The following is a 13,193-nucleotide window of genomic DNA, read 5'->3' as shown; positions in this document are numbered from 1 at the left end:
AGTAAACATGAATGACATATGAGCTACAGTGTTACAGTCAGAATTTAGAAGTTCTCTTCAAAACTTGAGGTCCACCACACAGTAGAAGAGGTAGATATCATTCCTTCAGAATTTCTAAAGTCATTGGGGGGAAGTGGCAACCAAATGATTATTGATGTTGATGTGAAGAATCTAAATATGTACCATCAGACATTAGTAAAAATATCATCCACACAATTCTGAAGACTGCAAGAGCTGACAAGTGTGAGAATTGTCGCACAATCAACTTAACAGTTCATGTATCCAAATTGATGACAAGAATAGTATTCAGAAGAATGGAAAAGAAAATCGTGGATGTGTTCAATGACGATCAGTTTGGCTTTAGGAAAGGTAAAGGCACCAGAGAGCCATTCCTGACGTTTTAGTCGATGATGGAAGCAAGGCTGAAGAAAAATCAAAACACACTCATAGAATTTGTCGACGTAGCTCAAGCATTCGACAATGTAAAATGGGGCAAGATGTTTGAAATACTGAGAAAAATAGGGTTAAGCTATAAGGAAAGACGAGTGATATACATGTACAAAAGCAAGAAGAAACAATAAGGTTGAAAGACCAACAACGAAGTGCTCAGATTAAAAATGGTGTAAGAGAGGCATCCACTCCTCCACCCCTTCTGTTCAATTTCTACAGCGAAGAAGCAATGAGCGAAATAAACGAAAGCTTCAAGAGTGGGATTAAAATTCACTGATGACATTGCTACACTGAGCCAAGATGAAGAAGAATATTACAGGACCTGTGGGATGGAATAAACAGTATGATGCGTACAAAGTATGGATTGAGAGTAAACCAGAAAAAGAGAAAGACAAAGGTTAGGAGATGTAGCATAACTGAGAATAATGAGAAACTTTAAGTCAAAATTGGGATCACAAAATAGACAAAGTTACGGAATTCTGCTACCTTGGATGCCAAATAACCCATGAGACTGAAGCAAGGAGGATATAAGATGCACACCAGCACTGGCAAAGAGGGCAATTTTGGCCAAGAGATGTCTATTGGCGTCAAATGTAGGCCTTAACTTGAAGAAGAAAGTTCTAAGGATGTATATTTGGATCACAGCATTGTACAGTAGTCTATGATGGATAGTGAAAAAAATCAGAAAGGAAGAGAATCGAAATGTTTCAGATGTGGAGCTACAGAAGAATGTTAAAATTAGGTGGCCTAACAAGGACCGAGGAGGTTCTCTACAGAATCAGGGAAGAAAGAAGCATATGGAAAACGCTGGCAGTAAGGAGGGACAGAGTGATAGGACATTTGTCACAACAACAGGAATAGCCTCTGTGATGGTAGAGGGGGCTGTAGAGGGTAAAAACTGTAGGGGAAGACAGAAGTTTGAATGCATACAAATGATTGCTTACATATGTTGCAAGCGTTACTCTGAGATGAAGACGTTAGCGAAGGAGAGGGATTTGCAGCAGGCCGCATCAAACCAGTCATTAGGACTCAAAAAAATTGCTGTTCGTACTTTTAGTAAGTCACAATTCTTGTTTAGATATCCCTTTAAGTCTCTGATTTTACTCCTATTGCAGAGTATGGCCTGATGATGACCTAAAACAGATTGAAACCGGTCATTGCTTTTAAGTAAATGTGTATTAGATCGTGACAGAATTTTTTTCTTATTAAAAATTCAGTCTTTGGCCTAATGCAAGCTTTATTTTAACAAATTTGTGTTAACACTACTGTTGTGTTTGGTCCCCGAGGCAATTGTATTACATAGTCAGTGTATTAGAGTATATTCTAGTTTATAATTATTAAATAGAGTACATTATTAATGACTCTAGTCAGAACTGACACAATGTAACAAATTTATTGTGTAATTCTATTAGTGATAGAGTACGACTTCCTTATACATATAATCATGTAAGTGTGATACAGACCGTACAGGATGACATCAGGGCATTGGAGCTAGCACTGAAATAAAAGTTGAGTACCATGTTACAGTTAAGCATTTCCAGCAGTAACGTTTGTTTGATGTAGGAATTTGAATCTGTTTTCATGTTTTGCCCATGAAATATATTTGGAAGGTAATCCACATTTGGGTTAGTTATGATGGAGTGGGAAAGTGTATGACTCGACATAATGTGACCTACTATCCAGATAATTCATTTTCTTGAATAAGCTGCTTCTCAAGGTCTTCTAATACTAGGAATTTCAGTTCTCTCGTATCATACGTTTGGTGCAGCTAGCTGATGATGGCTGTCCCACATAAAACCTGTTATTTCACTGGGAACAAATGGTGGTTCTTAGTGCCAATACATCTTATCGGGCTATATATTTTTTCCTTGAAAGAAATCAAAATTAAAAATTGAATCATATGAAGATAACTGATAGAATAACTCTATGTAAAAATTATTGGTGTGAGAAGAAACAAGAAATTTGAAGGTTTCTTTTTATATTGAAGTCAAAAGTGTTTATATGTTGCACATGTTGCTGGGTGTGATCTGGTCTTTAATTTTTTACAAGAAGTTTTGTAGCCATGATTGCATTTTGAAATATTTTTATGTCTTGAGTGACCAGTTTTGACTGGTCTGTCATCTTCGGATGAAAATATTTTAATATACGATATTGGCTGCAAAAATTGTTATTTATCACTAGTGTATGTTTGAGTACACAAAAATTTTGATGAGTTGTATTTCATATTTTCCGGAATAATCTTGCATGACCCATTTATAAAAAAGGAAAGTTTGAAAACATTAAAATGTAATTAACCTATTTCAATCATCTACAGGTGCTTGTAGACAGCGAAAAAGACTCTAACCTATTGTCTGAGCTGGCGGCCCAGATAGAAAATGAACGCCGTCTCATCATTGTGTCGTCGAGGGAAAATAAAGGCTTCGACGACACTTTCCAAACGTCTGACATCAGCGATAACAGTTGGAATGAGCTTCTGGATGTCAAAGTCAGGCTGAACGGGGACCGCTACGAATGCCGCCTGCGGGACCAGGTGGCAGATGTCGATGCCCTGAAATCGCTTCTGGACGGCAAGCCGACACTCTTGCTGGCTCTGGCGCAGCTGTCACAGCCTCTGAGGATGGGCCGGGAGCTGGAAACGCTGCCCGCCTACTACGTGCCCAGGAAGCTGGTGGACCGTCGCCTGGTGACAAACAAGTTCTTCTCGTCTCTGGGGCGCTGGGATGTGTGCGTCATCGACAGCGCATCCTATGGGGCACTGTCATGTAAAATAGGCATACATTCGGTCACGAGTTTTGCGCAGATGAAAAGGTGGTTCCGCACTCAATCCAAATTCGATTGGCCACTAATTGTGTTAACTGAGGAGCTGGAGAGTATTCGTGAAGCTGCCAGAACATGGCCAGTTTTGAAAATCTACGCATTACAGTTTTCTAACAAGGAATGGAAGATTGTTTACTATTTTGGGCATCCTGACAGGATTGGAGAGCACAGAATCAAGCAGAAGGTAGAGCAGTATAAGGCATTAGACACTGCGAGCAATATGGTAATTGTAGAGGGGAGGCCCGGAGTGGGCAAGTCGAAGGTGCTGTCACATGTGGCGGAGCAAATAAAAGGAAGGGACCCTGCCTCCTGGATACTGAGAATTAATCTGTTGGAGTTTTACACAGTTTTAGATGACAGTGACAGTTCTGTAGAAGACATCTTGAGGGCAGCAGTCTTTAACAAGGACGAGCTGGCCAGACTGGAGTGCGCACTGCTTCGCCACAGCCTCCTGTGGTCCCCGCGAGTCGTCTGCCTCGTGGACGGCTTCGACGAGGTGTGCCCGGATTACGTCGACAAGTGTATCGAAGTGCTGCCTCTCGTGGCACCACGCAAGGGAAAGCTCCTGGTGACGACGAGGCCAGCAGCGTTGAAGGTCTTGGAGGCGCGGATGGGTGTGTTGGCGCACTCGCTGGAGCCTTTCTGTGACTCAGAGCTGAAAAAATTCTTCACACTCCACCCGCTGAGGGGAAACATTCCACCCATCGCCGGTCTCAACAAGAGCTTAAGGGATCTTCTGAGAATCCCTCTCTTCGCCGAAATGTTCGTAAATCTGTCACAGGAAGTAGCTGAGACATGGGACATTGTGACTCTGTACGAAACTTTCTTCCGAAATAACTTCAGAAGGCTTTACGAGGAGAAATTGTGTCAAAACTTTTCCGTTCCCGGGAAGAAGACAGAGGTCGAGGAGAAGCTGAAGAAGCACGAGGCACAGTTGATGGCTCTCGCAGAATCAGTCCTGTCGCACACTGCGGCTGTACCGACAAAGCTGTCATTCGATACGGACTACTTTGTGAAATCTGGAATTGTGTACCAGTTCACCAACGGGAAACCCGCATTCCTGCACAGGACCTTCGCCGAACACTTCCTTGCCAAGTTGTGCTTCGTCACAGATAGAAAACAGTTTCGTGCGAGAGTGTACCGCAAGGCCTACGTGAACAAGAGACTGGAGTTCTTCCTCGAGTCTTTCGACCGGAGGGCAGCGAGGGGCTTGCCACTGTTGGAGGCGCTGCTGGATGGCGACGAGAGCAAGATGGCGGCGCTGCTGGACGAGGGTGCCGACGTCGGGCAGGCAGACGCGTGCGGGCGCAGCGTCCTGCACCTGGCGGCGGCGCACCGCCTGCGCTGCCCCCTGCCTCTGCTGCGGCGGCTGTGCAGGCGTGCGGGGGTGGGCGCGCTGTCTGCGGAGGACCGCCTGCTCGGGTGGACGCCGATGAGGTACGCCGCTGAGGGTGGACGCTGGGCCGCTGTGAAAGCACTGCTGGAGGCGGGAGGTGACGTCACACAGCTGGGGGACTTCCGCTTGAGGCTGCACGATCCTGCAGCGCTGCTGGGCGCCTTCGAACGGGGCGGATACTGGACCCTGTACCAGCACATCTTCTCGCTGAACAATATGTCGTGGAAAGCCAAGACAGCGTGGAAGGGCGTAGGTACTCAAATGCAGGTAAATAAAAAAGTATGTAATTGTAACTAAGATACACCTTTCTGGCATATTAAAAATGTGTGCACGCTGGGACTATAACCCAGAACCTTTGTATGTTGTTGTTGTGGTCTTCAGTCCTGAGACTGGTTTGATGCAGCTCTCCATGCTACTCTATCCTGTGCAAGCGTCTTCATCTCCCAGTACCTACTGTAACCTACATCCTTCTGAATCTGCTTAGTGTATTCATCTCTTAGTCTCCCTCTACGATTTTTACCCTCCACGCTACCCTTCAATACAAAATTGGTGATCCCTTGATGCCTTAGAACATGTCCTACCAACCGATCCCTTCTTCTAGTCAAGTTGTGCCACAAACTCCTCCCCAATTCTATTCAATACCTCCTCATTAGTTATGTGATCTACCCATCTAATCTTCAGCATTCTTTTGTAGCACCACAATTCGAAAGCTTCTTTTCTCTTCTTGTCCAAACTATTTATCGTCCATGTTTCACTTCCATACATAGCTACACTCCATACAAATACTTTTATAAACAACTTCCTGCCACTTAAATCTATACTCGATGTTAACAAATTTCTCTTCTCTTCCTTGCCATTGCCAGTCTACATTTTATATCCTCTCTACATCGACGATTATCAGTTATTTTGCTCCGCAAATAGCAAAACTCCTTTACTACTTTAAGTGTCTCATTTCCTAATCTAATTCCCTCAGCACCACCCGATTTAATTCGACTACATTCCATTACTCTCGTTTTGCTTTTGTTGATGTTCATCTTATATCCTCCTTTCAAGATACTGTCCATTCCGTTCAACTGCTCTTCCAAGTCCTTTGCTGTGTCTGACAGAATTACAATGTCATTGGCGAACCTCAAAGTTTTTATTTCTTCTCCATGGATTTTAATACCTACCCCGAATTTTTCTTTTGTTTCCTTTACTGCTTGCTCAATATACAGATTGAATAACATCGGGGAGAGGCTACAGCCCTGTCTCACTCCCTTCCCAACCACTGCTTCCCTTTCATGTCTCCCGACTCTTATAACTGCCATCTGGTTTCTGTACCTTTGCATTTTGGGGGTACATACTTTACCTGTGGGGAAAAAAGGCGGCACTAGTGCGACAAGTGAACTACTGATTTTTTTCTCAGTTCCTTGGCCAAGGTCACTACAATAGAGCTCATGACGAATCACTTGAGCCACTAGCAAAGAGATTGTACTAGATCCTTAAATGACATCAAATGTTTGAGTATCGTCTCAGAAACTGGTCGTATTGTGTAAGAGTATGGAAAGTTAAAATATTGTGAATCTCAACATGGTTCTCTAATCAGTTCCTTCAAAAACCCACTTTTTGTAAAATTCTAAGGGGCACATAATAATAAAGCTAAGGATCTCTACTTTCAGAATTGGATGCAGTTTATCGTAGAAATCGTAAAAATGCATGATAAAAGTTTTCAGCAAGCTCTTTTACTTTTTGAATTATTCCAGTTTTTTGAAATTTTAGAAGCACACAGTATTAAAGTTATACTTTGGAAGCAGGTTAAATTCATCATAAAACATATGATAGGCGTTTCCATGAAGATACCTAATCTACTTTTTCAGTTATTGAGAAAAAACCAATTTAGCTTTAGAGGACGTCGGGGAGACGTTGTCCCCCACTCCGCGCGACTCTCCGTCATTATCGGAATGTTCGGATGCAGGCTCTGCTGCTGTCATTTGGCGCCGGCACTGATACTACAGTTTAAACGCCGGCGAACTCAGAACGGTGAAGATTTTGAAGTCACCTGTCCCCAATCTCGCCTCTGTGATCCCAGCCACATTCGACTCCCCAGGATGAGTTGGCATGCCTCTTATCACTTCGTTCTATAGATGGTCCTGAGTGGTCATCCCAACATGATATAATGCGTGAACTGGTATTTTTCCAATCTGTACACTAGAATGGCATCAGACAGTACATTATCTGCTGATTTGACTTCCCTCCTTGATGGTGTTGTTACACTAAGTCTCTATGAGTTTTTGACAGCCTTCACCGTAATGAGGTATCTTAACATTGTAGTTCGCTCTCCTTCACGCAAATTTCCGTGTTTAGATGGGCTTTGCAAAGAATTATTTGTTCGGTTTTAGCCTGTGATAGGAGATATGATAACATTCTTGGTGAATGAAGTGGTGTCAAGGTACACAGTCCGCCCTCATTTAAGGTCGGAAAAATTGTTTCAGTTCTACAAAAGACGGGACGTCTGTCCATGGATCAGGTCTGACTGATAATGGTACTCAATATTTATTATAAAATCGTTGTGATAAATAGCTGTTTTTAGGTTTTGATTGCTGGCATTGTCGCGTGTTATCAGTCTCCCAGGTCGTACTCTCCTGACTACCATTGTTGAATGTCGTGATCTCATTTCGATTGGTTCCAATTTTCCTGTGTTGGGAGCTTTACATTTTATTGATTCTATCATGCATTTGACTGAGTTAGTCATGATTTTCTGACGGGTGTTGGTTTTAATGATACTGCAGAAACGGAACTTCACCTCTCTACTTACTGGTATTCAGGCATCTACTGATGTGATGGGTCGTTTTACTCCACACATAGAAATGTGTTGAGGTGTCCCACAGGGGAGTCCTTTATCTATGTTATAATTTTTGCTATTTTTGGAACCCTTATTACGAACCATAGCTGCTCGATTGGGTGGACGGTCGTATTTGGGAGAAAGGTTCATCGTTCACGCATATGCCGATGACGTTATGGTACTTCTTTTTCCTCATGACAACTACTGGTGCTCGATTACATTTTGGATAAATTTTGTCATCTTGCAGGAGCATAGAGTACCGATCGGCAGTGTCGGTTAAACAGTTTGCTGGAATGTGACACAGTTGACATTCCATGGGCTGTGGCGGTCGCCCGCCATCCATTGTTGGGTGTTACAATCGATCGTTGTCTGCCGGGAAGTGCCTCACTGACAGGATTCGGAGCGATCCTTCAACACAAGCGTTGCTCTCTCGTTACTTTATGGGATTTGGATCTTGGAAAGTTGTGTGTTGAACAAAGCCCGTTTTTTCGGCCAAATTTTTCGCATTCCTGCAATGATGTCCTGGGAGCTACAACGATTATCGAGCAAGTTTATCTGGCGAAACTCTATTCTCCATGTGATCGTGAGATCCCAGCTGATGAGAGGTTTGGCCCTCCCTGATGTTCGGGCCAAGGCGTCTGCTTTATTTTTTCGATGTACTGTTTTAATGTGTCTTTGCGTCCCTCCGTCACTTACAGCATGCCTTCTTACCTTTCTCCGACCTGCGAACTTAACCCCTTCACTAAATATTGGTAGAGTAAATAATAAATTAAGACATATTCGTGAATTGTTTCTTGATGTCAGTTATTTGGTGGTTGCTATTCTTTCCCAGTCGCACCTCTCTGTCAAAATGCTCTCGTATTATTATGGAAATTTCCAAATCGCACTTCCTCTGCGTAGTGCTTATCGCAAGCGACAGATTGGAAGGTTTGGTGTACTCATGTTGAGCACAAAGGGTGATCTGTAGTGATTACGTAGAAGAAGAAGAACTTCTTAGTCGAGATCGCTATAAAAACTTTATTACAGATAACTGATTTCAGTAAAACTGGGTTACCATCTCCAGATCTTCACAAAGGTTATTACAAACATCTTGTCCCAGCTACACACAAAATCCTTCCATTGCATTTCCAGGTGTATGACAGATGAAATGAGCAATGCATTGGCACATGAAAATTAAAATCATTATGTACATCGTAAGTCACCAAAACAACGTTCCCGTAACATAACACATCATTCCTACCAGGGTGCCGCAAGAGTCTTGTTAACCTGACTAACGAAAATAAGTATGGGTTTTGAGGTTTACGGTTTTTGCACGCAATTTAATTTCAATGTTTACGAGATGTATTTGGAAAGTAATAACCATTTTACAAGAGAAACTTGTATGTTCACTGCACTAGAGAGAGATTTTGTTGGCGGTTTTAGTTTTCTACGAACATGATTAACTTTCCTACGTAATCGCCTTTCACTTCTGCAAGGGAAACACCAAACCTGGAATAGCTACAACTGAATAACAGTGATTTTATAATCCGAAGGCGCATTCTGCCGCACTTAAAGGCCATGCTTCTGTCAAACTCTGCATTTATGTGCAATCAGTGTTTAGTAGTGAATGGTATTAAAGATTATAGAAGCACAGCTCACTGAATAAAAAATGCGGTGTAACTGACAACCATTATGACCAGTAGATTCACAACAGTCGTAAATGAATTATTCTTTGCCAAAAAACCCAACACTGCTCGAAAAAGTATATGTTAACAGATCATAGCGTCTTTTTTTTCCCAAAACCAACGCTGCTGTGTTTTCATACGCTCTTAAAAGTGCAAATGTGGAGGTGAGACACATGATTAAATCACAGGTGAGCAGAACAGTAGACTCACTTGACAAGGCCAATACGTGGATATACTGCAACATGTTCATTTTCATCTGTGCTGCAGTAGCACAACATAAAAAGCCACTGCAGTCACTTTACTATCCAGATCTTTGCCATGTTTTCCATAAAAGCGTGCCACAAATTCCATGTACTTTGAAGGCTGCTTCATAATTATGTTTGAATCTACATTGTTGGAAAAGTCTTATGGTATCAATGAATAATTTCTTATTCTATAAACTCTTTCTTACTAATTATTTTGTTTATCATCAGTAATATTGTGAAAAAATTCACTCTACTGACGTATTCTGATGTTTTCCAGTTTGCTCTGTCCGTGATCTCTGCAAAAATACCAAGACAGTCGCTCAGAGTCATTGCCGAAAAGGCCAGGGAGGAAGGACACCATACGGTAAGCATAGCAATAGATTACAATACTTGTTTCTAAGGAAAGCCATATGCTAACTAAAATCGAGCATTGCAATAATTAAATGGTGAAAACTGTAAATTTGAACCAGACAACTTCTCGATCCCGTATCTCTCATTTAACATGAGTAATTTCCTTAACCGCCACAGATTTCTGGACATGCTTCCCAGCTGACTCAAATTCTCAACTTATTACATGCTTCCAATGTCCGGATGGTCTAGGTAGTTAAGGCAACTACTCGCGTTAAGCAGGAGATAGGGGTTGAAGGCCTGGTCCAGCAAAAATTATCGACTTTTACAATCTCACATTAACTTATATAGAGCTCTTGTAACATTATGTGGCCAGTTGTGCTCCAGTGCTGTTCTGGTTGTGTTTTTGCTGTACTGGTATTGTAATGTGATCATATCATGGGTACAGACAATTCACAGTATTTTAATGTTTATTTATTTATTTATTCGAACAGTCTTTTAAAGACCACATTATTTGAATGTTTTAGTTCTTGCTATGTACACTCTTCTTTCTCATGACTCACTTCATTTTATATATTCTGATCCCTTTTTCCAGAGCTGGTAGATGTTAAGAGGCTGTTTTCTCTTTCTCTCTTATTCATCTCTGAAGACCACTTTTTGAATTTTGTCCTAAATAAATTCATGTTATTTGAGTCTATTGTATTGTTTGCTCATTTGAGATCAGTTACTGTCTCCATAAACCATGATGATTGTCGTTTTGGCTTTCTACATTATTCTGTTTGAGTAGAATTGTAATATTCAAATAATCTGATACCTGAAAATATTCTAGTGTTACCGAGGATCCAAATTTCCATTTCTTATTTTCACCTTCAGTTGGTTTACAGTGAAATTAATGTAAGTTAACAACAAAATAAAATATTCTGTGCTCACATACACTGTCAACTATACACTGTCAACTACCAAGATAATGATAATTTTAAAAGTGTAAACATTTGAACAAATAAATGAAATTTAATATGTGTGAATAGGGGATTCCTAACAAGGGAAACTCCCCATCACATTTAGTGGTAAAATGGCTCAGTGGATAGCCTGTCAGAAACTGAACACACATCAAGCCTGAAAACAGGAAGGAGGTGTAACGAAGTGTGAAAAAAGAAGCAAACCGGAAACAGTGAACCGTCTAATCTCAAGATATGCAACACGGAGCGAATTGGAAGAGGCATCACGTCATGCTTTATGGTCACGATGTTGGACTGCAAAAAGGGAGATTCCTGATCAGATCTCCGTTGTGCCCCATATTTTGTATCCACAAAATTATGAACTGTTCATCCAGCCATTGACGTGTCTGTTCTCCTGTAGTCTTGGAAATTGTCATACTGTACATTGGTTATAGAATATGAATAATGTGGTAAGAACGTATTACAGTTCCAAGTAAATGTGAGGAATAGAGAGAGCAGGTGATATGCTGCACAGACGTCTCACAGAAATGAAAACAACAAATAAACTGGTTCATATGGCTCTGAGCACAATGGGACTTAACATCTGAGGTCATCAGTCCGCTAGAACTTAGAACTACTTAAACCTAACTAACCTAAGGACTTCACACACATCCATACCTGAGGGAGGATTGGAACATGCGACCGTAGCAGTCGCGAGGTTCCGAACTGAAGCGCCCAGAACCGCTCGGCCACAGCGGCCGGCAATAAACTGTTGTGAACTATGTTGCAACACAGGAGTTCAAGAGTCAAAGCTTCCAAACTGGAACGCAAGTACAAATAGCCATGTAATCATGGGATTCCAGTGTCGAATTCTGGTGAAAACACACAAGATCTCGGATACAAAACTGCTGATGGTTCAGGTAAACTGTAGGTCCAGTGCAAGATAACCGCACTGTGGTATGAGGACACTACGCCTAAACAAACAAACATCAAAACAAAACGGATCAGACACACAACGGATATCAACTAACTACAGTGCACGGCGGAGAGAGGATTCCTGTTGACGAAGCTATCTGGCTGACAGTGGATTGTCTGTGCCTCTACATGTGGGCGTGTTAAATACATGAGTGATATTCCGTGGGTAACATGAATCCAGCAAATATAGCTCACGGCTTGCATAACAGGATCCATGAACATTTTCCGAACTTATGCAACCTAAAGTACAAGTTCTTTAAGCGACTGGATAACTGTGTAATATTTGTATGTTTGTTTCCAACATTTATTGATGAAATGGTGATGAAGATGCGGTGTTGATTGACAGAGGGCTGTGTGTACCAGATGATGATAATGTTGTTGATCCATACGAAGAAAATGGAAAAGAGATGCTGCAATGTCAATCTGATGACATTTTGTTGGGTTACATGATAGAAATGCTCCAATACACAGTATTGTCCAAACCAATTAAAAGACGCAAACATAGGTTATGAAGTTACAAATAAATTCAAGAAGTTTAAAGCGATGGAGGAAGGAAGCACAGTTAAATACTGTAAAGAATTCATGGAACGAGGAGGAACCTGAAGACGGAAGTTAAGTGAATTAGAAAACCATATAGGGGCAATACCAACAATTTATTGAAGCCAGAAATGAATTATGTGCATTGCATGATACAGACTCCCAAATTTGGTGATGCATTATGCTAAGAAAATCGGTCTGGGCTTTAAGGCTATTCACTTTCAAAAGGAAATACAAAATTACGAGCAGAAAGATTAGCAAATATGTAAGCAAAAACTAGGCTCATTTGTAGACTGTTCCAAGAAGTTTGTTACAACACCTAACGTCAAATTCCAATAATACGAAGACAGATATATCATCAACGCAAAACAGTCCTGTTTTAACTATGAAATGAAAATGACCCACACATAGTCCTTCATTGGAGGAAATGTCACTAAATGTAGTGTAGACCAGCTTCAGGCCACTTCCCACAGTTGCACAATACAATATTGCCTTGACCAAGCAGAATTTCTTTTACCTACATTTTACTCAAGTTTGCAGGAAAAATGGTGTATTTGGGCTCCAAGGTCAGCAACAGGTCAATAGGATACTTGTGCAAACCCCCAATGTCATTGTGAATTGTAGTGCGTCAGACAGAATGGAGAAAATACTAGTGAAAGATCTTAATGAACGCTGCTTAGCGAACAATGAGTTTTCTTTACTCCTTGGCAGCTAGACAGGACAGAAGGATCAGGAATTATACTATTTTGATGTGGGAGTGGACTTGGTTCCTATTTCTCCAAGTTGTACATCTCTTGTGCAACTGTTAAATGTGTGTGGCTTTAGACAAGTGAAATATTTTGTGAGAAGACTGTACCATTTTACAAAGCTGCACGGATACACAGAGCAGTACTATTTACATGATCGTGCACCTATTATCAAAGTCCAAGCTCTCACACATAATCAGCTTCGCTTTCTGAAATTTCAGGACAAGTTCAAATTTGCTTGAACATATGCCGGATT

General features: G+C 41.3%; 1 protein-coding gene across 1 annotated transcript in view; it reads left to right on the top strand.

The window, feature by feature from the left end:
- LOC126210590 (uncharacterized) overlaps nt 1-13,193 on the top strand; it is an 88,054-nt gene that overhangs the window by 56,570 nt on the left and 18,291 nt on the right. Inside the window, exons 4-5 of the mRNA XM_049939858.1 lie at nt 2,765-4,930; nt 9,671-9,757. Coding sequence (XP_049795815.1) covers nt 2,765-4,930; nt 9,671-9,757 — 2,253 coding nt within the window. The remainder of the gene's footprint in view (nt 1-2,764; nt 4,931-9,670; nt 9,758-13,193) is intronic.

This window comes from Schistocerca nitens, chromosome 10 (genome assembly GCF_023898315.1).
Source record: "Schistocerca nitens isolate TAMUIC-IGC-003100 chromosome 10, iqSchNite1.1, whole genome shotgun sequence".
Lineage (NCBI taxonomy): Eukaryota > Metazoa > Arthropoda > Insecta > Orthoptera > Acrididae > Schistocerca > Schistocerca nitens.
Note: the sequence above shows the minus strand (reverse complement) of the source record. Positions and strands in the feature narration are given on the sequence as shown.